Genomic DNA, 24,438 nt, shown 5'->3' on the forward strand with positions numbered 1-24,438 from the left:
CAGCATGATTTTGGCGCCCAGGCTTCTAAACAAGAGTTCAACGTGACACCGGCCCTGCAATTGCACAACACAAAACACACGTAGACAAGTGTCCTCAGCAATATAATTGTACATTCTATTGGTTTACACAAACAACAGTTTGTCCACTGTAGCATTCAAAAAGTAATTTAAGTGCAGAAATTCAACATTGTTATGAGGAATGTATGACCTGGGTGCAATCGTCTGGCATTCAACAGTATGAAAATGTAAGTAAGGTCAATGAAATGAATAACAAATGTGAATCGATGTATTAACTACACAGTAAAACATAATCTGAAACAATCATATGAAAGTAAGTTATTTGTTGTTTGACCCATGCATAGATGCCCTAAAATATATGTATCTCAATTAAAAAATTGTTTTAAAATAGACTGATAATGTAGTACATAATGTCACAATTTAATTAATGTGTTCCAGTGTTATTATTTATTTTCTTTGTATGCATTGATTTTTGGAACAAAAACATGCAGATGCACCTGTTCATTTCAAATAAAAATGGCAACGTCGAGGAGAGACACACATTCGTCTTAAAATTAAGTCATAAAGTGCAAACAGACAGCACAGAGAACAAAATCATAAATGACCAAAATTAAAATAATCACACCAAGATCCAAGGCCATAAAATGTGCCGACAATTAATAGTTCATCTACTCATTACCGTTGTAATGGTGATAAACTTTAAGTTCAAACGATATCAACTCAATAATGAAGTGGGTATGCACACAAATAGTTATTAATTGGTAAAGATGAAAATAATTAGTAAGGCAATTCATTGACAGGAAACTGAATGAGTAACATGAAATGTCTCTTTCGCAAACACCTACACTTGACGCAAAAATGATTTGAAATATGTAGATGATAAGGGCAAAAGAAATAAAAGGAATCCCAAATTGCAATATACAGTACAAGACCACAATTGGCTGTGCAGTAGTTGGGACATGAGCATATTTATATCTATATATTTACATGACATTTATCAAGTCAGGGAGTCATAGTCAGCGTGTTTTTTCTCTTGGAGTCTCGCCGAGGGAATGGCACGAAGCTCTTCACCTCTCGGAAACATAATCCTGTCGGTCAGAAGAGAACATTGTTCATTTTTCAGCCTGTCCACTGGATTTACAGAGCCCTATCAAAAAGCATTTTTAACATCAATTATTCACCAGCAGTTCTGCTACAGCATGCTTGTGAACTCGTTGAACAGCTTTAATACTTAAAACACATAGAGGGATTGGCCCTTTGGGCAGTGGTTTATTATTTATTACAGTTTATTATACCTTACCTATCTCTTTTATAGGAGAGAGCAATCTCGCCTGCCTTCACTCATTTTAAAAAATCTGGGGAAAAAAACCCTCAGTTTAAATTTGTTAAACTTTATAAACAAACGAGAGAGCCAATTACCCCAAGAAATGAGGGGGGGGGGGATGTATTAAGGACTATAATACTCAGCACAACGAATGAGTACTGTACTCCAATAGAAGAGGAAACCAATGCAACATTTTGGATTAAACAATTCTAATTTACAAGAATTCAACGGCAGCTAAGTTTTAACTACAGTATAACATTTCAGAAATTCACACTACTGTACTGTCTGTCCTTTGACAAGGGGCTGCTCATAATTCACACATAACATGCAAACACGCCCCCTCCTGACTGTGAATGGTAAAGGGATGACGTGAGCGCAACCTGACTGCAGATTAAATTGTTTGACATCACAGCCACATCATATCCTCCAGCATTAGATTAACGTTTGTTGGATGGCTTGTCTAATTTCTAGGTAGCCGGTAAAATTAGCAGAATTATGCAAAAACAAACAATGAAACAAACAAAAAAAAGTGTATTTGTAAAGTCTTACACCATCCTCCACTTGCATGGATCAACAATAGCAAATCAAGATTTTCTCCCCTCCACAATATAGCATGTCTGTACTCTTCTTTTTTCCATTTTGCAGATTATACAAAATGTCCAATATTTTGAAAGCTATAAGAGGTGAAAACACTACTAGCTAACCCATTCATATTCATACACCCTCAACCGGTTGCCAGCCAATCGCAGGGCTTCTTTGAATTCATTATTATTTAAATGTTCAATTTAAGCATGTACTGGTTATTGCTTTTAAAAAAACATGTCCAATAATGTGCTTTTATGGAACAAAATATACTGAATATAAGTGTTGATTTTAACATTTGCCTAAGAGAACACTTGTGCAGCTAGGAAAATATGTGGCCAATACACTTTGCTGCATCAGGCTTCCGTTTCGATAAAATATAATTTGCCATCTGGAGCGGAGAGGTATAAGTTTTCTTTTTAACAGTATCTGTCAGTGACAAAAAATAAAGCATATGGTCATATATATGTATTTTCAGACTCCACAAATTCAACCCTAGACACTTACTTATATATTTTTTTCAAGCCTTCGAGTTAAAAAAAAAGGGTCTGAAATGGCTTGTGCTGAACGTGTTAAAGTTAACCTATCCTTACCTATTTCCAGATCTTCTCTTTAAAACAATGTATGTGAACAGTTTCTACTTACGCTTCCACTCCTCGAGAGTCAACTGGGCATTGTCGTGGCTGTCATCATATGGTGCCGGCTCAGGTAGGTCATCTGGGTCCCTGAGGTTGTCAAAGTACGGATGCTCCAGTGCCAGTTCAGCTGTGGGCCTCTCATCACTGTCCAGAACAAGCATCTTCTCCAGGAGGTCGATGCCTGGTAATTAAACAAATGATCAACAATGCTCTGGATGCTAAGGAAAAGCTTTGTTTTAAATCGAACTCACCGTTGGCACTGGCTCGAGGAAACAATGTTGAGAAGTCTTTTCTGGGATAGTGAGGAAGGGCCTTCACATACTTTTTTGCCTGTTTTTGGATGAAACAAAACATTGCAGAAAAAAACATATGCAACGTAATTCATTCATTTCTCCGATGAATTGGTGGAAATAGAAAAATATGAAATGTTTGCTAGGTAGGGAAATTATAATGCTCTCAGAATGCTGAGTCATTTCTATTGCCAGCCAACACATTGAATAAATTAATAAGAGGGCATGTTTGGTTAAGTCATCATCGTGGTCCCAGATGCTATGCTAATAAGCCTTTTTTTTAGGACTGAAAAGTATAGTGGCTGACATCAGAGTAGCGCAAATAGAGCTGCATCCAGCTCACTAAAATTTGTAGATTCTATTTTATTTTTAGGTTTTGCAATCTTGCTAAATATGCACTCTACTGTTGAACAGATCATAACCAAAATTAACCCGTCTTGGTTAAGTCCACTTGCTAAGCATGCACTTCAACATGTATGCATATAACATGGAGTTCGTGTCACACGTTCGGAAAGTATTCATGAATCATCAATACTTGTTTGTTAGTATTCACAATAATGTTGGTACTGAATAAGTAATGTGGTTGGTTGTGGTTTTACATGGTTGGATCGGCTGGATTTGAATGAGTCCAAATAGGAAAACATTTCCATGCTGCATATTTACACATTCTCAACTTTAAAAGGAGACAAAATATGCTTTTTTTAAAAACAGTTTTAAACAGACAATGTTAATCAAGCCCATTGTCTCAGAACAGTTGGGTGGAAGCGCTGAACAGCTTGCTAACAGACACATTTTCAGAAAGCCGCAGGTCACTAAAGATTTACTCGGTTGTTTAATTTCGCGCTTGATGCTAGGCACTCCACATACAACACTATTTGTCATTAAGACTTTAAAATCAATACCTATAAAATACTATATACTATAAAATGTCCCCTTTAAAATTCTATTCTTTTAAAAGGTTGTACCTCAGGGCTGTCCAGTTTCTGTATAAACTCTGGTCCAGGCACTCCGGTAACTTTCATTATCTGTGTCAGCTGGTCCATGTCTGTGTTTAGAGTTAGGTTTGGTTAAGCAAGGAAGTTGTTTAAGCACCAGACATGAATCTGATAGGTAATGTTTAATTAGTTGAGACTAAGGCGCTATTCGTTAGCCAAGAATGACTAAAAAACATAAAACTGGACTATGCTGTTGGCGGCCCGGTAGTCTAGTGGTTAGCACGTCGACATCACAGTGCAGAGGTACCGGGTTCAATTCCAGCCTTTCGGGAGTTTGCATGTTCTCCCCGAGCCTGCATGGGTTTTCTCCGGGTACTCCGGTTTCCTCCCACATTCCAAAAACATGCATGGCAGGCTAATTGAACACTCAAAATTGTCCCTAGGTGTGAGTGTGAGCGCGGATGGTTGTTCGTCTCTGTGTGCCCTGTGATTGGCTGGCAATCAGTTCAGGGTGTCCCCCGCCTACTGCCCGAAGACAGCTGAGATAGGCTGCAGCACCGCCCGCGTACCCGGAGAAAACCCACGCAGGCACGGGGAGAACATGCAAACTCCACACAGAAAAGACGGTGCCGGGATCGAACCCACGACCTCTGCACTGTGAGATCGACGCGCTAACCACTGGACCACTGAGCCACCCGTGAGTTTAATTTGTAAAAGATTTTTAGTATTTCATTTATCAGATTATTTAAACTACTATTGTAGTTTCTTTTAATTCTCTAATGGAAAGATATATATGTGTGTGTATGCATGTCGGCATTACGATTTAAGCGGCATTGTGAATAGAAGAAATATCTAAATCCCTTCCTAAAAAAAAAATATAATGTATTCTGTCATGGTTCAGCCTCACCTATTCGATTTTTTTTGGTTTGGTTTTGTTTTTTTACATCAGCAAAAGCAGCCATAAAAAAAATATATATCATAAAATGAGATCTCTTGACTCGAACTGCATATAAGGCAACAGATCAAAACAATTTTTTGACAGAACGCCATGTTCTGAGACCCCTCAAATGTGGAAATTATTTTCATACTTTTGTGTTGTACTAAGACACACACACATGAATAAGATGATCTATACCTCAATGGGAGCTTTACCAATGCGGGTGAAAGGATACAATCTTTCCCTTTAAAAAGGGTTTTTCCGTTGATCATTTCAGCCATGATGCAGCCCACAGACCAGATGTCCACTAGAATAGACCACACACAAGTGTGAGTGAGGAGAGACACATCCGTGACAACATTTCATTATTGGCGCAGCGCTCCCAAAAAATGTGAAAATTAAGCTTAAACAAGCATATCTTCAGTTTTCAACGATTGTGCTGCTCCTCATAAGGAGGCAAGATAACAATCCGATACAATTGAGGCTGAGTAGAAAAAGCTTTAGCAAGAAGAAGCATAAATCCTTCGGAAAGTCCTGTTAATTGCAATTGGCAGCAGCAGAGTGAAACAGTCTCAGCATTCTCACTCGTCAGGAACATCTGTCTACACTGAAAGATTCAAGTGCGACAGCTTCAGTGTCACAATGACACTGATGCCACCTCAAATGCATTTCCCTCACCAGTGTGACTGAATGACAAAAAAAGACCGACGGCCAAAACACAACTCATTCCTTTAAGTGGCACCGCAATGTTTTCATTTGTGCATCATCAACTCAAAAGATCACAGACAAGTCAAACTGAGCTGAGCGCTGAGACAATAACGAGGATGGAGTTGAGAATGTTAACCCCTTTTGAGGACAGCGGTTACCACAGTAGACAGCTTCTCATGTTATCAAGTTACAGTCGTGCAGGAAAGGGTTAATAGCTACGGTTCTCTTGCCAGTTTGCGTGTAGTGCATCCAGTTCAGAATGACCTCAGGTGCCCGGTACCAACGAGTCACCACATAGCCTGTCATCTCGGCGTCGGTGCTGCGAGCTAGCCCGAAGTCCAGGATCTGCACAAAGCATACCTTTCTTACTACAAAGACTTCAAAGTCAATGATCACAAATAATTTCCTGTTTTGTTTACACGAGTCTACTCAAATGATATTGATTGCTAAGGTTGTCATCATTCCAAATACAAACCTTCAGCTCACAGTCTTGGTTTACAGCCAAGTTTCCAGGCTTAAGATCCTGCAATAGAGGAGGGGATGAATGACGGTTAGTTAATACTGTACACACCGAGATTATTTTCGCTGTGATCTGCAGGACTTTCTCACCCCGCCACTTTTGTTTGAAGAGTCAAAGGAGACAAATACTGGCTGACTACCTGCATTTCCATGGTTACCCATAAAATTCTGTGATGTGTGTTGAGTTCCAGACAGTTTGCAATTCTTTGCAGCTTTACTGTGACGAGTGTACCAGCAGCGGAGTGTAATTAGACTAGTGTGTGAGTGTGTTTTAATCCAATTGCAGCAATAGGAAATGCAAACAAATAGCAAAAATGCTGGGTGGATGGAGACCATCATTTTGGTCGTATCTGCTCATATTCAGTCATGCTGTATAACTTTCTCATGCCCGCAGCGTAGCTTGGCGCCCTTGAAATAATCATCACTTAAAATTGGAATACTCCCTGCTGGAGACGCACAAACATTGGAATATGCTAAACTGAGAATCGGTTTAAGAGAAACAAAAGTTATGACGTCACACCTCGTGACTCGGTACCACCCTTCTGATAAAATAAAAATGTTGTGAATCTCTTCCTGCTTCATACTCGTGACACACAGCCATTGTCTGTAATTCACTGATGCCCAGTATATTCTGTTATTAAAAGCTTTGAAGAAACTGTTCATCGATTCCATCCTGCATTTGAAGAACCAACATTCTCCTCATCCGAAATTCAACGAACACGCGGGGGAAAGAAGGCCGCTCCCCCCCACCCCATCAGTAAATAAAACCAAATAAACCAGGGACTTATTTTGTGAAATTCCTATTCTTGCATTCCAAAATATGAATCAATTTTCTAACGTCCTGTCCTGTTAAGGTCATCTGAAGCCTTTCCCAGATGACAGGGCGAGAGATGTGGTGCACCGTGGACTGGTCGACGGTCCATATATAAGAGTCCTCACTGAACCTATCATGCATGTTTTTGGAATGTGGGAGGAAAGCAGAGTACCTTAAGAAAACCAAAGCAAGGATTGGGGGAATGTGCAAAATTCACACAGGAGAGCTTGAGCCGTGACACAAACCCCAAACTTCAGAACTGTGAGCCACCATTATTCCTGCATTCCAAACTACTCGATGTAAAAAAAAAAAAGAAATGCAAACATCTACAGCAATCAACCATTCGTCTCCTTGGAAGTGGCGCTACACCGGATAGTCAGGTTTACGCTAAGAAGAGGAATCGCTTTGAGTCAATTGTACTTGGGTGGAGCTGAACTTGGAAATGCGGAATTGTGTTACATTATGTAATGTGAAATAACAACAAAACCCAATTCCAATGAAGATGGGATGATGTGTAAAATGTCAATAAAAAACAAAATCCAATTTACAAATCCTCTCCAACTTACATTCAATTGACTAGACTCCAAAGATAAGCGATTTCATTTTTTATTTTGGTGGGAAATATTGGCTAATTTTGAATTTTCTTTGATCCCGTAGGCTGCATTACATTTAAAACTGGCATCACTGATGAAGGGAATTGCTATGTAAACTCGGGAGCACGTCAGAAAGCCATTGTCAGTTAACACAATTTGTCGCTACATCGACAAATGCAAGTTAAGTCTCCATCATGCAAAACGAAAGCCATAAATCAACAACATCTAGAAACGCCGCCGGCTTCTCTGGTAGCAAGCTTATCTGAGATAGACTCACGCAAAGTGGAACCGTGTGCTGTGGTCTGACAAGTCCACATTACGAATTGTTTCTGGAAATCTCTGGAAAAAATCTGTTTGGAAAATATGATTTGGAATGACTTGAGTAACCCCTGTACTTCACTTTCCCCACCCAAGAGGTTACATTCTGGATGTTTTTTTTTAAAGACAGTCTGTGCTTCACACGTGCACCAAGAGGTATTGGAAATGGAGCTGAAGGGTGTGGCTTGACAACTCCAGACATGCAGTCAGAGTTACCTCATACTACCTGTCTGTGCAGGTGCAGTTGCATCTGACTTAATAGGAATGAATTGAATCGACTATCCCTTGTACTTTTGCAATTCAGTCCGGCAAGTATGTGGTCTGAGTCAGAAAAACAAGGAACAAAAAGCACTGCCCTATGAAGCGACTGATTAGTTTCAACCAATACTCTAATGCACAGGTGTGAAACCCAAGGCACGGGGGCCAAGTCTAGTCCGCCACATCATTGAATGTGGCCTTCGAAAGCAAATCATGTGTCAACTTCAATGATCCTTGCTAAAATATGTACCGAAATGTCCAATTGTCCTGTGCAATAACGTTGAACAAACAACAAATAGTTGACTAGTCATCAATCAATTTGTTGCGTACAAGTAATTACATGGTTCGATGATTAAACATTTATTCATTTTCACTGTCGTAACGGCCCTCCGAGTGAAGACGTCACTCCAAAGTGGGCCGTGACAAAAATGAGTTTGACACCCCTGCTCTAATGCAAGAAAACTATGGTTACAACCTTACTTGTACTTACCCTGTGAATGATTCCAGCCTTGTGGATGTACTGCAGAAAGGTAGACAGGGCAGATAGCACAATCACAGCCCACATTCATGAGAGGCACACACACACACACACACACCATTATGTGTGTGCGTGTGTGGGAGTGAATAAAAGGGTCAGAAGCTTACCCTGAGCCCACAGAGCATTTGGTAGACAAGAAACTGGACTTTGTCTTCAGAGAGATGACCTCGCACCTTTGACAGGTCAGTAAACATGTAAGGCATCACAAGGTAGCTGAGAAAAGAATAAAAAAAAAAAGATAATTTCGATGTTCCCTCAGCAAATGGGAAGGCGGTAACCTAATCAGAAACTGACAATGAAGATGTTTAACGGGACACAAATTTGCACCTTTCATTAAGGAGGTGAGTGTTTGATTATGTAACATTTATGTAAATTTCTTGTTTCCATCTGTACATAGTCAGGTACGATGAGGTTGTTTTGTTTGCGGCCTGTTTAGTAGTTTGTTCCTTTGTTTGTGTGCAAAGTACTTGCAGCTCATAGGCAAAGATGTCATGTTTGTAAAAACAGTGCTTGTTCTCATTAGGTTCATGGATGAGGTGGAGTCTCAATACCATGGTTGGTGAGAGGTCGGGTACATCTGGAATTGGTCAACAACATTTACATTCCCACCTCTTAGCAATTTAGTGTCTTCAGTTAATCAATACCCCCCAACGTCCCCCCCCCCCAAAAAAAAGATCAATTGTTTATTATGACCATCCCTCAGCACGCTCCTGGTAGCAGCCACCCACTGTCACTTTGTTGAGAAAACACATTTGTAAAACTGGTAAACATAATCATAACCAAAACATTGGTTTGATGTTTGCGTGCCCACTTTCTCATCTCCACTGTGCACTCACAGATGGACTTTGAAATAAACAGATTGTGTCTGTGTCAGGATGGTTTATTCTTGTCCCATCTCTTCTCATGGCATCTCTACATGCTGCTTGTTTGAGTATAAAAACCCAAATAGAAATCAAATATGTTGAACACCGTCATCATCATCAACCCAAGATTAAAATGTTGTTTTCAAACCATTTTGTACTAAAGCTACTGAAACTGCACTTTCACCTTCTGTTAAGCCGAGGAGAACAAATAAGCCTCTCACTCTACATGTGAGTTAATGCCAATATTTGGCCAACAATCCTACCTTGTAGAAAAGTGTGTGTGTATGTGTTTGGGGCGTGGGCTTGGAATACATGCACCCAGCCAACAGAGCAATTGTACTAAATATTAATTCAAATGTCAGTAGTTTTTGTCTATTAATTATTTCCCCCGCGCGCGCGCGTGTGTGTCTAAATCAAATATTTATTCAGACTGCGAGCGAAACATGCAAACCACTACTGCAACTCTCCGGAGTATTCAATTAATGTCGTCCTAAAAATGCTTGTGTCAAAAAAAAAAATATTGTGTACAACTGATCCTAAATTGAACATTGTCTAAAAACGTCAGCATTCCATTGTATCCTCATGATACAAACAAACATCAAATACAAACACAAGGATACATGTGATCCTGTGTCCCCGTGACTGTGTCGTAGCTGACTAATTAACACTGCCCGGGGCGTTAACTGATGAGCCAGAAAATACTCACAAGTCCTGGAAGTCGTCGAGGCTTGAAACAGATGTAAACACATCAAGAAGTCCTATCACCTGATTGGAATGAGAAAATGATGTTGTTCATGGTGGTTTACAAGTTTACACAACGTGGTCCATAATAAGGTAGATCTAAAAGGAAATGTCATGCAACTTAACTAGCTTATTTTCCATACTAAAAGGCGCACTGGATTATGAGGTGCACCTTCAATGAATGGACTATTTTGTATTTTTTTTCATACATTGGGCACACCGCATTATAAGACGCAATCTACAATGCATCCACGAGATGGAGCTAGGCTCGAGGAAACACCAACAGAACGATCAGATGTTAATAAAACTTATTTAATAAACAGCAACACAGTTCACTTAACCAATAGCAAGTTATAACATTGAGTCGTGAACATTGAACTCACTTGCAGCTGCTCTATTTCAATGTTCAACTGCGTAACCGATCGCCTTAAGTTTGAACTCTGCATCGTCATCATGTTTCGAGCAAAGAGCCATTTTGGGGTCGAAATATTACCGTAATGACCATACACAAGGCGCATCGGATTTTAATGCGCTGTGAGCTTTTAAGAAAATGGAAGGCTTTTAGGTGTGGCTTTTAGTGTGGAAAAGGCGGGAACAAAATAGGCTCAGTTGATGAAATACGATATTTAACAACCATTCTTCTGTGACTGAATATGAGGAGACACACTGATCTATCTATTGATTCATTTGTTTTCTTTTAGTAAATAGCATGGGTTTGCATGATCTCCCCGTGCCTGCGTGGGTTTTCTCCGGGTACTCCGGTTTCCTCCCATATTCCAAAAACATGCATGGCAGGCAGGTTGAACACTCCAAATTGTCCCTAGGTGTGAGTGTGAGCGTGGATGGTTGTTCGTCTATGCGTGCCCTGGAACCCGTTCAGGGTGTACCCCGCCTACTGCCTGAAGACAGCTGGGATAGGCTCCAGCACACCCTGCGACCCTTGTGAGGATAAAACTGATCAGAAAATGGATGGATGAATAATTACAGTACGGCTTTGTGGCAGTCATCTGTGGAGGTACTATTTGTATACTACTTGTATGGTACCTCGGGGATGGAGCAGACACAGTGCTGTTTGTGCTTGTTGCACATCATGTGCATCAACTTCATGTGCCTTGCTAAATGACCAAAATTGTTTTTTAAAATTAATTTTTACTGGCTTCTGATTTCAAAATGAGTCATCTGTCAATTTGTTGCATATATTTGATAAGATGGCGCGATCGTATATTCATATGGGCTCACAATTCAGAATGGGCCTCCGAGAGAAACCGTAACTGTGTTGTGGCCCGTGACACCCAAAAAATAAAAAATAAAATAAAAATAGTTTGACACCCTTGGACACCAGCTACGGAATCTCAATATTTTAATATGTAGGGTGTCATAGTTGAAACACACAATGGATGTACCATTTGGAGATGAAAGAGACATATAGTATTGCTATTCAAGGAAGTGTGAAGGCTTTATACTTCTCACATTTTCATGTTTCATGTGTTTGAGCAACCGCAGTTCCCGGTAGGCCCTTTTAGCGAAGATCTCTGACTGGAAGGGCCGGTGAAGCTTCTTGATGGCCACTCTCTCCTTCGTCTTCTCGTTTGTTGCTGAGCTGTGGTGAATAATGGAACAAGATATAATTACACTGCATTTTTAGGCTGCATTTGTTTGTGTCCAGTGGTCAAGCACTTTGGCCACAAATCCAGCAGGTCTTCAGTTTAGTCCTTGCATTGATCCTTTACAGTATACAGTCGAATTTGTATGTTCACCCGGTGATGGAATGTGGTTACAGAGTATATGAGTGTTCAACGTTAATTGGCGGTTGGCAGGAATGTTCCTTTGGCTTTGGGAGGTGGCTTTGGCTTAACCTCTACAGCACTGGTGTCAAAGTCAAGGCACGGGGGCCAAATCTGGCCCGCCACATCATTTTCTGTGGCCCATGAAAGCAAATTCAGCACGTCAAGTTCCATGATACTTGCTAAAGTCTGAACCAAAATTTCAAATTGTCATATGTAATCCACAATAACAGTCATTATTCTTGACTTCTGAATTTAAAACTAGTTGTTCATCAATTTGTTGTGCGCTGTGGATGTAAAATGTGGAGGTGATACAACATTTATATGGCTTCCTAAAATTTTTAACAGCCCTCCAAGGCAAACCGTAACTCCAATGTGGACCGTGACAAAAACATGTTTGACACCGCTGCTCTACCGCATATGTTAGGTTAATTGAAAACTCAAAATGGCCCACTGGCGTCAATTTGAGTGTGAATAGTTGTTTGTCTATTAAGTATGTGCTCTGTGATTGTTTGGCGACCAGTTCAGGGTATACCCTGCCTCTCTCTTAAAGTCAGCCGGGTTAGGCTCCAGCTAACCTTCGATGACGCCATTTTAACACATGCTTTCAAAAATGGATGCATGTCAGGTTCATTGAGGTCATGTTTTTTTTCTTCAATGATTAGAAAAACATGTGAATCGGGTTCATCAAAAATGATGAGTAGTCTGAAATAAAAACATTTATGTTCAACTGTAAATTGCACCAAGATGCAAATGCAAGCATGAGAGGTTGCATGTCTTTCTGTATTCAGTAAAGCCAAGTAGCAGGTTGTTAATGTTTGCAGTGATCCGGAGGGCACCAGTTTGTGGGAGGGAGAGCTTGTTGGGCTATTTGCAGGGCCATCCACCAACACATTGGCGAGAGAGAGACACACTCATTGAGAAATTGCAGTCAGGTACAACCAGCACTCATTATAAAAGAACAAATATCTATTATACTTACTTTGCTCCCCAAAGAAAAATTCAGTAAAGTATGTACATTAAATAAAAAGCCCATCTAAAATGTTCTCTCGTCGTGAAACAAAGATTTGTGCTCCTTTTGGGTTTTATTTTCTCAGTCACTGGAGTGTATTGATGGTGACTTATTTGTCTCATAAGACCTTGAAATGACATTGTATTATTTAATTCATGCATTACAGTAATTATTTAGTATTTAGTAGGTTACTACGGCTCAGTATAAACTTACACACAGGATTTGTTGAAGTTTTGGAGCTGCAACCCTTTATTGTCATACAGTATATTGTACAGTAGAAAGTGCACCATTTCTTTTCTTGTCAGCAAGTTTCTGGGAAAGGGTACCCTAATGTAATGTTTTATTTATACATAAGTTACAAAGGGATAATTAGTTAATGCAGTATGTATATGTAGAGCATTGAGGCAAATTAGAATTGCATTAAGGATTACAGTAATCCCTCGTTTATCGCGGTTAATGGGGACCAAAACCACCCGCGATAAACGAAAATCCGCGAAGTAGAGTCCAATTAACATATGTAAACAGGTTAAAAAAAAATTAAATAAATTAATTAAGTACGCAAACGTTCCGCGAGAAGCTGCAAAACAACATCGACTCACATAGAGCAACCTATACGGTACTGTACTCCATGTATATGTAAAAAAAATAAAATAATAAAATATATATATTGTATATTTTTTTAATATGTTTGAAAAAATCCCCGATGCACTGAACCCGCGATAAACGAACCGTGAAGTAGCGAGGGATCACTGTATATACTGTATTTCTACATTTGATTAAACATGGAAAAATGCAAATTATAGGTGCTTATCCGCACAAGAACGTAAGAACGTAACGATAACGCCAATATCGCAATATTAAAATTGCAACGATATCATCGCGTCATATAAAAAGCAGGATGTCTATGTCCCAAAACAGTTTTCGCCTGCTTCAGCCGAACAAGGCGTTGTGAACGAAAAAGACCAAGATACTTTGCCCCACTGGGCCAGTGGAATACATGACAATAATATGATTGGCTTTTTTGGGAAGGGGCGGGGGGTGGGGGGGGTCACTGCTTTTATTATGTTCCAAAAAATTGTTGTGTGTGGATTTTTTGTTGTTGTTGTAATATCACACGCTTTTTTTTTCTTCACAGTTTTTTTTCACAGTATGGTGAGCTTTTTTAGATCCCAACCTCCCTACAACATTGTGATAATAGTGTAAAGTGACGTTTGGATATTGTTACAATCCCTACTCACGAGGGTCATGGGCAAACTGGAGCCCTCAATGTTGGCCAAACAAAAGTAGGAAGGTGAGGAATATATATTAATGATTAATATTGAGTATCAATAAATTGCATTTATTTCAGAGACAGAACCCGTGAAAAAATGTCACAGAGCTGAAATACTCGTGAAAAAAATGAATTGAAAGCCATAAGCAGTGACAATCATATGCAAATATGACTGTCATAGATGGGGAATAATAATATTCTGAGTTGTCTATATTCTATCCAGCAAGTGCTATGATGTTCTGGAGGAGGGATGGCAGCATCATTGCCATTAAATAATATCCATGTTATCGTGTGATTGGCCGGCAACCAGTTCAGGGTGTACCCCGCTGACTGGCCAAAGATAGATAGATAGATAGATAGATAGATAGATAGATAGATAGATAGATAGATAGATAGATAGATAGATAGATAGATAGATAGATAGATAGATAGATAGATAGATAGATAGATAGATAGATAGATAGAGCAGGCAGGCACAAAGATATACAGTACTACAGAGAAACACATACAGGGTAGCTGTAAATAGTGGAGCTGCGGCCCTTGCCTCAATTAGATTCTCCTGTAATTAGATATCTTATGGGGTGGGGTGTCAAAGTGTTGTCATAGTGTTTATATGCGTTATGAATACAGTCCAGCCAGGCCAGTGGCTTCCTGCATGTGTGTGTGCACGCGAGTATTGTGGCTAACACTTTCCCATTGAGACAACACAATAGTGTTCATACGAAACCAACAATGAGCGTGGCAAACGACTCACCAAACAGAGCCGTACGCCCCGGTTCCGATCTGCTTGAGATGGGTGTACTTCTCCGGAACCTCCCACACGGTGCTGTTGATTTCCTCACGGCAGAAGCTCGCCCGAGCCTCCATGACGACGAGGAGAAGCCGAAGATTGGAGCGACAACTTCTCCCTTCACATGAACGCCTGACACTTGCCAAGAAGAAAGGCAAAGCCAAAACATTGGCCAAGTGCGCGGTAGTGCGCAACGACGTCATCTCCGGTGGTGCCGTTCATTGAATAAAACCGGAAATGGGGTGTTCAGTCGTGAGTTGCGATATTGCAAATTTTGTATCGATTAGACACCAAGTAAATACGGGATTTGTACACGGATTAATAAATCCGTGCAACAGTAGCCCTAAGATCCTTTTCTATCATTAAATAACATTTCCAAATCTCAATATGTTTCATGACCAATTATTTTATTAGGTTTTTGTTTCCTTAAAACGAAAAATACAAAAGTGATCACCGGATTTTTTTAACCCAGGTCAGCTGCTGTGCAGAAACTGCTATACAAAAATTTAATTAAGGCGAGGTACACCCTGAACTGGTTGCCAGACAATCGCACATAAACAATCCACGCAGGCACGGGGAGAACGTGCAAACTCCAAACAGGAAGGCTGGAGCCCTGATTTGAACCCTTGACTTCTGCATTGAGAGGCCGGTGTGCTAACCATATTTATTTATTTGTTGGCGTGTAGTGTCAAAGAGTGAAAAATCATGGGGGATAAATTGTTGTTGATTTTTGGCGTGCGGGTGTGTTTGGGGATAAGAATGCCACTACTGCGTCCTGCCTTATAGTTTTAGAACAGCACTTCAGTATCCACATTTGAAGTTAACATCATAGATATACCTCTGTTATGTCAAATTTAAATTGAATTTAAGAAATAGATTAGGTAAGAAAACTCCCAGATTGCTCTCACCAGATCCAATTTTCACAAGTAGATGGCGCTGGCGTTTTGCTGAGTTATAAATGTTGAGTGCTTGTTTGCACTGTCCGCTGATTGTCTTCACTTGGTGTCTGACAACAATAAATGATATCTACAAATAACTTATGCAGTTCCAAAATTGCCACCACCTTGAATTACAACTAGTGACGTTTTGAAAGGAACCCCCCCCCCCCAATAAAATAGGGAATAAAATGTAAAATCACATCCTTTGTCCAGTTTCCCCCAAGCTTATGGTTTGAATCCTCTCTTCATTCTCTATAACGAATGCAAACAAAAGCCAAAGTGACAGTTGCATGTCGTGACACTTATTTTGGTGAACACGTCACAGAATAACATGAGTTAAGCCCCACATCCTCACTCCATTTCGATCATACAGCACAGATTGTCAGATAGTAAAACATTATGACATGTCCTTTGAATTTGCCTGTAGTGCAAAGTCCGTAGCGTGACTGGTGGTATGCGTGTGACCCAAGAGAAACACATAACAAATGTGTGCATCACAACTCCAGTTGTGTGTCTTTTCTTGTGTCATTCCCCGCGCTTCCACCCATCTGCCAAAATCCTCTCAAGCGAAATTTGACTTGACATTTTCCAACACTGAATCAGCACAGAAAGTGGGCTGGCACCATCATGAGCCCTGCTGAAGCTTTGCAACAGGAAAACACAGACTCCCAAAAGGCCAATGCCAGCCCATGGCCCTGGAGTGGGAACAGAGCTATGTGATGGCCATTTCTCACTCTATGGCCATTTCAATGCCTACCGTGAAATCTGGGGGAAAATGTCGATATCTAATGTTTCTGCCATTTTTCATGGATGCAGTAGGCTTAGACTATTTGAGAATTACAATTTAAAAAAAAATCTGAGCTGCATAAGTCCATAAAATGTATATTATTGATAAGAACACACAGACAATAACAATGTATTTGAAAAACTTAACTTTTGAATTTTGTGAGTACTCTCAATCAAAGTCATTACTTTCCCACCACAATATGCAAACAGCATGGCCGAGAAGTCATTGTTAACTGAGCACTGAACATTCGGCAAGCCTCCTCGCTGTCCATCTTTAAAACCCGCCTCAAAACTCACTTGTATTCTTTGGCATTTGAGTCAGCATGACTTGGATTTGTTCTTGGTTTTGCTGTTCGGTGCTTTCCATCGTCTTTGTTACCGATTTGCTTTACTGTTTGTTGTATATGTTAATTGCTCCATGTACAGCACTTTGTATGCAGCGATGACTGTTTGAAAGTGCTCTATAAATACAGTTGAGTTGAGAGTTGAGTTTATCATACGATCCACAGTCATGATTTCAGAAAATAAAATGCTCACATAAACACTCATGATGCAAACAGGAACATACCTAAGCCAAAGGCAAGATCTAGAATCGTGGGGAAGAGATTTGTGTGTCACTGTGCTTTTTAGATATCATTTGAGTCAATGAGCAAAATGGTTCTTCTTACCTCGACTTGTTCCTGCTTGGTTATGAGTGTGATGGTATTGGTTGGGATATGTGTGAATGTTATTTCATGAAACCCAGAGTGTGGATGTTATGAAAAAGAATCAAACATCATACAGTAGTGATTCATGATCCATCTGCCCCATTGAAAAATTCCTAGTGACAGGCACACTTCTGCAGGACACAATGACATTAACCAAATGGGTAGTTACGTGGTAATTACAGTTTCCCCAAAATAATGGTACCGGTACTCTCTGTCCTGGTGGACATTTAATTATTAGTACCAATGAATGGTGTTATCTGTTGCTGGGTTAAGGACAGAGATGGGGAGTCATTGGCATTTGGCTTTGATTAATGAAGCGACCTTCCCTAAAGCCTTGGCTAGGGATGGAGGGGAAAAAATCTATTCCATTTAAAAGCCGCCTTCAGGGACAATGGCTGCTTTCGAACACCCATACGCTCAGCTTCCTAGAGACGATCCTTGTACTCAAGCACTGTATCACCTTCACCAGCTGAAGAGGACAACGATTGCTGTTACTGTTCAGAGAATCAATTTTATTTGCATTTTATATTTGATGCAGAGCAGCTAGTCTTTTGCAAAACTTGTTTATAAACGAGCTTGTATGTCTTGTATTGTGTGTCATGTCTTGTAGAGCTGGAGCTGATCTCAGCTGACACCCTGGACTGGTCTCGAGTCACTTGTGGGTTCAAATAGATTTCTGACAGTGGGTATTTTTCCATCAATTACAGTGGAGGTCTATTAGGTGTAAGGTATTCTTTCTTTCTTAATCTTCTCTGGTCAGTGTTAAAAAGTTTGCAAGCTATTTCAGAGTGCTCTCCTCTCTAGACGGCATTGTACAATTAACTTTGGCTCAACAGATGGCACACTGCAATGCAGGCAGTGTGCGGTAATGATGTTTGCCACATAACATGGTGGTCTAAGTCACCGTAAAGGTAATTACAGCTATCTCCCGAGGAAAAAAAGAAAAGGGCATCTATTTGAGGTGCGGCATTTATTTATTTATGCTGATGGCACACCTGGGAATTAATTAGGGTAGCAAAGCAGAGGCCAATATTTGAGGCGATTTTCTGTTTGCTTTGGATAATGCCCATAAACAAGAGCCGGCTCAAATCAGACTTTAAATAGGATTTGCTACAAAAAGGAAATAGAATGTACAGTGGATCGATTTACTGTGGAGTTCTGCTCCTATGACAGCAATGAACACATGTAGTCCCTACCATGGTAATGCTGTAGAAAAGTCATAGTTACAATATTTGTTTTTAAATGAAAAACCCTTCAATAGTGATTAAAAAAAATCTTACCTTAAATCTTTACCTTTGTGCTTGCAGTTGGCTGATACAGTGGAAGTGGGGCACCTATTTTACACTATAAAAACATTTTAGGTCTCGACAATCAACCAAGGGCTTACTTGAATAACTTGAAAAGACAAACTGATGAGAATGGAATTTGGCAAAATCCATATTGGTAAATCTGGCAAAACATTCGTTGAACAGATGTGTTTACAGACGCAAAAATTAAGCATACAAAGAAAAGCAGTGATCGAAGAGCATGGATGTATGAACAACATTTCACATCACACTACATTACAATATGCACAAAACTAATTAGTTTTTCTACTCAATATTTTGAATGATCTTTTTTTCTTCTGGAAAGTAGTGTTTTACTATAGATTATCTTTAACCCATTTTAATGTTTTTTTTCTTATTTCAATTTGGAATTTTTTTTTTATCAATGTCGACTGAAATGAAATACTTACATCGTGATACACTTTTCAGACATACTGTATCTTCCAGCCCTCGTCAGCCCAATTAGAGAGGAGGTACAGCATGGACAGAACTATGTGTTGTTGTTGTTTTGTGTGTGTCTTTGCAGACCTAAGGTGTTGTTGGTGCCAATATTCTCAAGAATCCCGCCTTTGGCATCTGACCTGGTGCCTCCCCAAAGAGGTCTGTGTCCACTGAAATCATGATGAATGCCATCATGATGTCGGGCGGTGGCAATTGGTGCACAAAGTCAACGATGCATAGTCCTAGAGAAACTGTGCACAGTGTCATGGTTTTAAGGAGATGAAGGTGGACTGCTGCTGCATGAATTATATTGGTTCTTCTATGAATATTTGATTCCCAAGATGTGCAGGTTGTATTTGGACAGTACCAATTGTACAATTAAAAGTTTTTCAAAAATATTGTACTCGCTGGAGTTAACATGTAGATAGATATCTGGAATGGCAAATATTTTTAAAGTCGGTGCAAAAAAAATGCTCTGACACCATTGCAATTGCACTGAGGTTATTTTGCATCATGTCGGTGTAGGATGTGAAGGCTACAAGGTGATGGTGGGCATGGTGGGCCATAAAATTTATAATGAGTTTTTATTTTTATTTGGGCATTTTGGTCCAGTGAGAAGTTTATTTTTTGCTTTCCGTGCAAGGTGAGTTTTGTGCTGTTATGAGTCTGATTGTCTGCGGTCTTCATTTCAGTTGGGGTTGCGTTAATTATTAATCAGATCTGGTTTACCTTTTGTTAGCCAGGCAGGTATACAGCCAAATATATTGCGGCAAGTTTGTGAGCACGACCTGCAGTCTGATACTTCCCTCAAGGACCAGATTGTTTCCTCCAGCAAAACAGGTTGCAACTCAAGGATGACAAGTCACCCCGAATGTCACCTCTTACAATCAGCAAGCGGTTGCAGGGGACCGATTCTACCCTGGGTCACCATTGGCTGTAATATACTGGCGAAATCCTCTCATTATGCCCTTGGTTAACGTATGTCCGTGCATGCTGCTTTATGTTGATTTTCCAACACCAGCTCACACTACTCACAAGCTTGATTAAATATTTATTACATTTTAACAAGACAAATATACAGTAATTGTGTGTGGAGTATCTCACAAAATTACAGTTTATTGGTGGATGTCTTTTTCTGTACTTCAACCAAGAAGGTTGCTCGACACGTATGTTTTTGCATAACCCAATGAATGTTATTCGTTTAATTTTGTTGACATGCTGACCATTTTCCTTCATTTATAAGGAATTAATATATTCATCTGAATGACAAATTTCACGTGTATTTTAAGAGTCGGGTATCAGTTATGGTATCAAAGTTAAGGCTCCGGGGCCAGATCTGGCCCGCCACACCATCTTATGTGGCCCACGAAAGCAAATCAAGCACGTCAAGTTCCATGATGCTTGCCAAAATCTGAACCAAATTTTCAAATTGTCATATGTAATCCACAATAACAGTCATTATTCTTGACTTCTGATTTTAAAACTAGCTATTCATCAAATTGTTGCACGCTGTGTATGTAATATGTGGAGGGGATTAACATTTATATGGTTTCCCAAAATTCATAATAAGCCCTCCAAGGGATACCGTAACTGCTTGTGACGAAAACCATTTTGACACCCCTGAGTTAATGTGTTCAATTTTATAACGATCCAAATTACGGTATATTGTTGGCCTTTAGGACTTTGCTAATGCAACAACATTCAAAGTTGAGTACCAAAATTATCATTTTAGCAACACATTATGTCCATTGTGAGTGTTTGCAAAAAAAAAAAAAAAACACCACGACCTCCACTGACAACATGACGCAGTGCCTTTAATTAGTATGGAAAATATACACGCTGGATGGGCAGCTTTTGTGCTGTTGATGTGTCGAAAGTTGTTAACGTTCAGGCCAAAACGCGTTACTTACGCCTGTCATGGTAGGTCTGGCTGTATGTCAGGCCGGCCGTGAGGGGACAGTAATGCGCCTTGCCTGTCCGGCTCGGTGGCCCAGAAGATCTGTCACCTGTCAATTCATAGACCCATGCACGAAGCCTACCAGGGATGCATTTGAATGTAATGTACTGTATGGTACAGCGCCTAACAAATTTATAAGGCCACCTGTCAGAAAACATACTTCAGTGTCAGTCAGCTGACAACATTTCAACATTTTCAACATGAATATTGTTTCAGCTCATCCAAGCTTCTGGTATAGTTCATGGTGATTATTGACCACTGCTCTTCAAAATTGATTTCTTTCCTGGCATGCACACAGTTTTTAAAGCAAAAGTCCACAAATGTTCAACAAAATTGAGGCTAGGGCGAGATGCCAGTTATGAGCAGCTTTCGCACTCCATTGATTATATCAGAGGTGCGATTCCGGTGGAACAGGAGTAATAAGATGTACTCTATTCAATCTGTCCCTTTCAGATAGAACTCCAACGTCCAAAATGTGCAATCGCAATGTGCATTTAACACAAAGGGGGCAGTGGCAGTAAGTTTCAGGTGTTAAACTTCACGGTCCTGGCTGGTGGTCAACTCTGATACTACCTCAGAAGCCGCCACATTCTCATGTTGACTTCAACTTCCCAGTGTGCCCTGTAGAGAGATGGCAAGACGGTACAATGGCAGTAAAAAAGATGGCTTAGATGGCTAATATGTAAGGAGCTATAGTTACAGTCCATACAATTTTATCCATTACACCACATGACAACACGGCTCCACTGCTGTACATGGTCATATGGAAATGTAACCTTTTAACTTCCCGTTCGGCATTCTCCAAAGTGTCACTGATCTCAAGCTTGCAGCACAGCAAAACCTCCTTCTGCCCTGTGAATACACTCATAGTGGAGACTGTCCCAGTGTGTTAGTGCCACATGACCTTAAGCCACACATGACAAGTGGTCCAAAGCTAAAATGTTAAGAATGGAGACTCCTTTACTCGCCACACAACTTCTGTTGGTAACCTTTACTTTTCTACTGATAAATGGACAAAACTTCATCCATCCATCCATTTTCCGATCCGCTTTATCCTCACAAAGGTTGCGGGGGGTGCTGGAGCCTATCCCAGCCGTCTTCGGGCAGTCGGCGGGGGACACCCTGAACCGGTTGCCAGCCAATCGCAGGGCACACAGAGACGAACAACCATGCACGCCCTCTCTCACACCTGGGGACAATTTAGAGTGTTCAATGAACCTGCCATGCATGTTTTTGAATATGGGAGAAAACCGCAGTACCCGCAGAAAACCCATGGAGGAAGGTCAGAATCGAACCCTGCACTGTGGGGCCGATGCACTCACCAGTATGTATGTATGTATGTATGTATGTATGTATGTATGTATGTATGTATGTATGTATGTATGTATGTGCGTACATATATATAGAGAGATAGATATCTATATATTTAAAAATAACACAGCCTGGTGATTGGTGAAATAAAAACTATCTGGGATACGCCATTAAGGTCTGTAGGATAGAACAACATTGTTTGATTTCTTATTTTTTCTGTATTTGGCTGCGTGTCAGGTGTGCGGCACCTGCGCGTGACGTCATACCAGTCAGTAAGTCTGTTCCCAACGCAGTTTGGCTGTGGCAGAAGACTCGGACGGACTGGGGTGGCCTGAAATACAGACCGCAGCTCACTCGCGAATTGTTAAGACTATACGCTATTAAGACAATGGCAATATTGAGTGCTGTTCCGCAGTTGTTAGCATTTTTTAATATCGTGATCAGAGTCGACCACATCTTCCAAAGGAAAAGGGGTTTGACTTACCACAGGCCTACCGTCGACATCCGTCACCGCGTCAATACTTTGGTCGTTTTAAGGACTGTCCTTCGCGTCTAAAACATGACTGATGGCTTTCTGCAATCTCACAAATGCATGTGAGACTCGCATGCAAAAGACAATCTGATTCATGACGCTCATCTCAGTCTCCCGAGGCCGTCCAAATGTAAACAGAGCACTCAACTGTTTGCTTGCAGTGTAATTAGTCAGCAGTGGTGACAGCTTGTGTCTTCCCCGCTCATCACATCAACAGGAGGACCTTTCTGTCTACAAGCCTGATAGCCAGCACTGGCAGAAAGGTTAAAATTTCCATACGGCAATCTGTGTCCACACACATCATTGAACTGCTGGCTGTTTTTTCCCCTTTCTCTCCATCTAGTATTTGGAATTACCATTCATGATTGGCACACAGATTGTCTCACTCCATACACTCAGAAAGAGAGAAACATGCATTTGTTGAGCATTTAAACAACAGAGTCATTTGTCATTGTCAAGCTAACGTATGTTGTCCTGCCTTATGCTGTATGCTGCACTGTATGCGCCATAATGCATCATTGTGTTGCCAAGGACCGAGCATTGTCACAAATCTACAGATTACTGTTTGAGAGACAAAAGTGAGCATCACTGACAACTAGAATGCATTTGTAGCACTGTTTCGAAACCGTTGTGCTGCGGCGCATTAGTCAAGAAATGATCAGAATTCAGTTCATCCAAAAATTATTCATCTACAATGAATAATGTATTTTTGTTCAGCGATCTATGTCAGTGCCGTCTGCGACAGGCAGAACAACGACAACAATGGTCTTCCACTGGAAGAGTAAACTGAGATGAGATCGTCAAGTCGGTATTCTCCAAGTGCCTACTGAGACATTTTTGTTGTGCTTGGTTAAGTCAAGGTTGCGAAACAACGCTGGCAGAGTCCATTCATTTGTTTTGGTAATGTTAATGGATCCCTAGGTGTGAGTGTGAGTGCGAATGGTTGTTCGTTTCTGTGTGCCCTGCGATTGGCTGGCAACCGATTCAGGGTGTCCCCCGCCTACTGCCCGAAGACAGCTGGGATAGGCTCCAGCACCCCCCGCAACCCTAGTGCGAATCAAGCGGCTCGGAAGATGAATGAATGAATGAATGAATGAATGAATGAATGAATGAATGAATGAATGAATGAATGAATGAATGAATGTTAATGGATTTAATATGATCTGGAAATGTGATTAGGAAAGAAATAAGACTAATCACACGCAGACTTGTGTCCAGGCTGTGGTAAAGGCATGCAAAATGTCAGCTTCTTTGTGTGCGTGTGAGCCCACAGCTCAGCTCGTCCTATTTCACACTGCGAGCTCTGCCCTTGACATTTTGCACTATCCTGAGTGTCTCCAAGCATTTGGTGGAACAGCCTCTTCCATACAGTGAAGCTCACATAAACAAATAAGTCCGAAACCTGAATGCTGTTGAGAGGTTCACTTTTAGGTTTCAATTAACAGTGAGCATGCACTGCATTCTTAATGATGCGGCACTGCGGACAACAGTTTAGCATATCTCCCCGAT

General features: G+C 40.5%; 1 protein-coding gene and 1 long non-coding RNA gene across 2 annotated transcripts; both read right to left on the bottom strand.

The window, feature by feature from the left end:
* Positions 1 to 85: 85 nt before the first annotated feature.
* Positions 86 to 15,131, bottom strand: mapk13 (mitogen-activated protein kinase 13). The gene is made up of 12 exons (XM_052059813.1): positions 14,897 to 15,131; positions 11,547 to 11,676; positions 10,042 to 10,100; positions 8,580 to 8,685; positions 8,425 to 8,454; positions 5,908 to 5,955; positions 5,663 to 5,777; positions 4,960 to 5,031; positions 3,818 to 3,897; positions 2,814 to 2,892; positions 2,570 to 2,743; positions 86 to 1,106 (listed from the first exon to the last, which is right to left on the bottom strand). The coding sequence occupies exons 1-12, from the start codon at positions 15,007 to 15,009 to the stop codon at positions 1,021 to 1,023; spliced, it is 1,092 nt and encodes a 363-aa protein (XP_051915773.1). The 5' UTR covers positions 15,010 to 15,131; the 3' UTR covers positions 86 to 1,020.
* A 5,661-nt stretch (positions 15,132 to 20,792) lies between these two features.
* On the bottom strand, positions 20,793 to 23,851 carry LOC127596886 (uncharacterized). The gene is made up of 3 exons (XR_007961584.1): positions 22,882 to 23,851; positions 22,664 to 22,728; positions 20,793 to 21,707 (listed from the first exon to the last, which is right to left on the bottom strand). It is a non-coding gene; the product is annotated as an uncharacterized LOC127596886 (long non-coding RNA).
* Between the last annotated feature and the right edge of the window lie 587 nt (positions 23,852 to 24,438).

This window comes from Hippocampus zosterae, chromosome 2, assembly GCF_025434085.1.
Source record: "Hippocampus zosterae strain Florida chromosome 2, ASM2543408v3, whole genome shotgun sequence".
Classification (NCBI taxonomy): Eukaryota; Metazoa; Chordata; class Actinopteri; order Syngnathiformes; family Syngnathidae; genus Hippocampus; species Hippocampus zosterae.

Excerpts from the sequence above, each read along its gene's own strand:
- mapk13 (XM_052059813.1), bottom strand. The coding sequence starts at position 15,009 with ATGGAGGCTCGGGCGAGCTTCTGCCGTGAGGAAATCAACAGCACCGTG. Across the intron at positions 11,677-14,896 it reads GGGGCGTACGGCTCTGTTTG|CTCAGCAACAAACGAGAAGA; the intron begins GTGAGTCGTTTG and ends TATTCACCACAG. Across the intron at positions 2,893-3,817 it reads AGAAACTGGACAGCCCTGAG|GCAAAAAAGTATGTGAAGGC; the intron begins GTACAACCTTTT and ends ATCCAAAAACAG.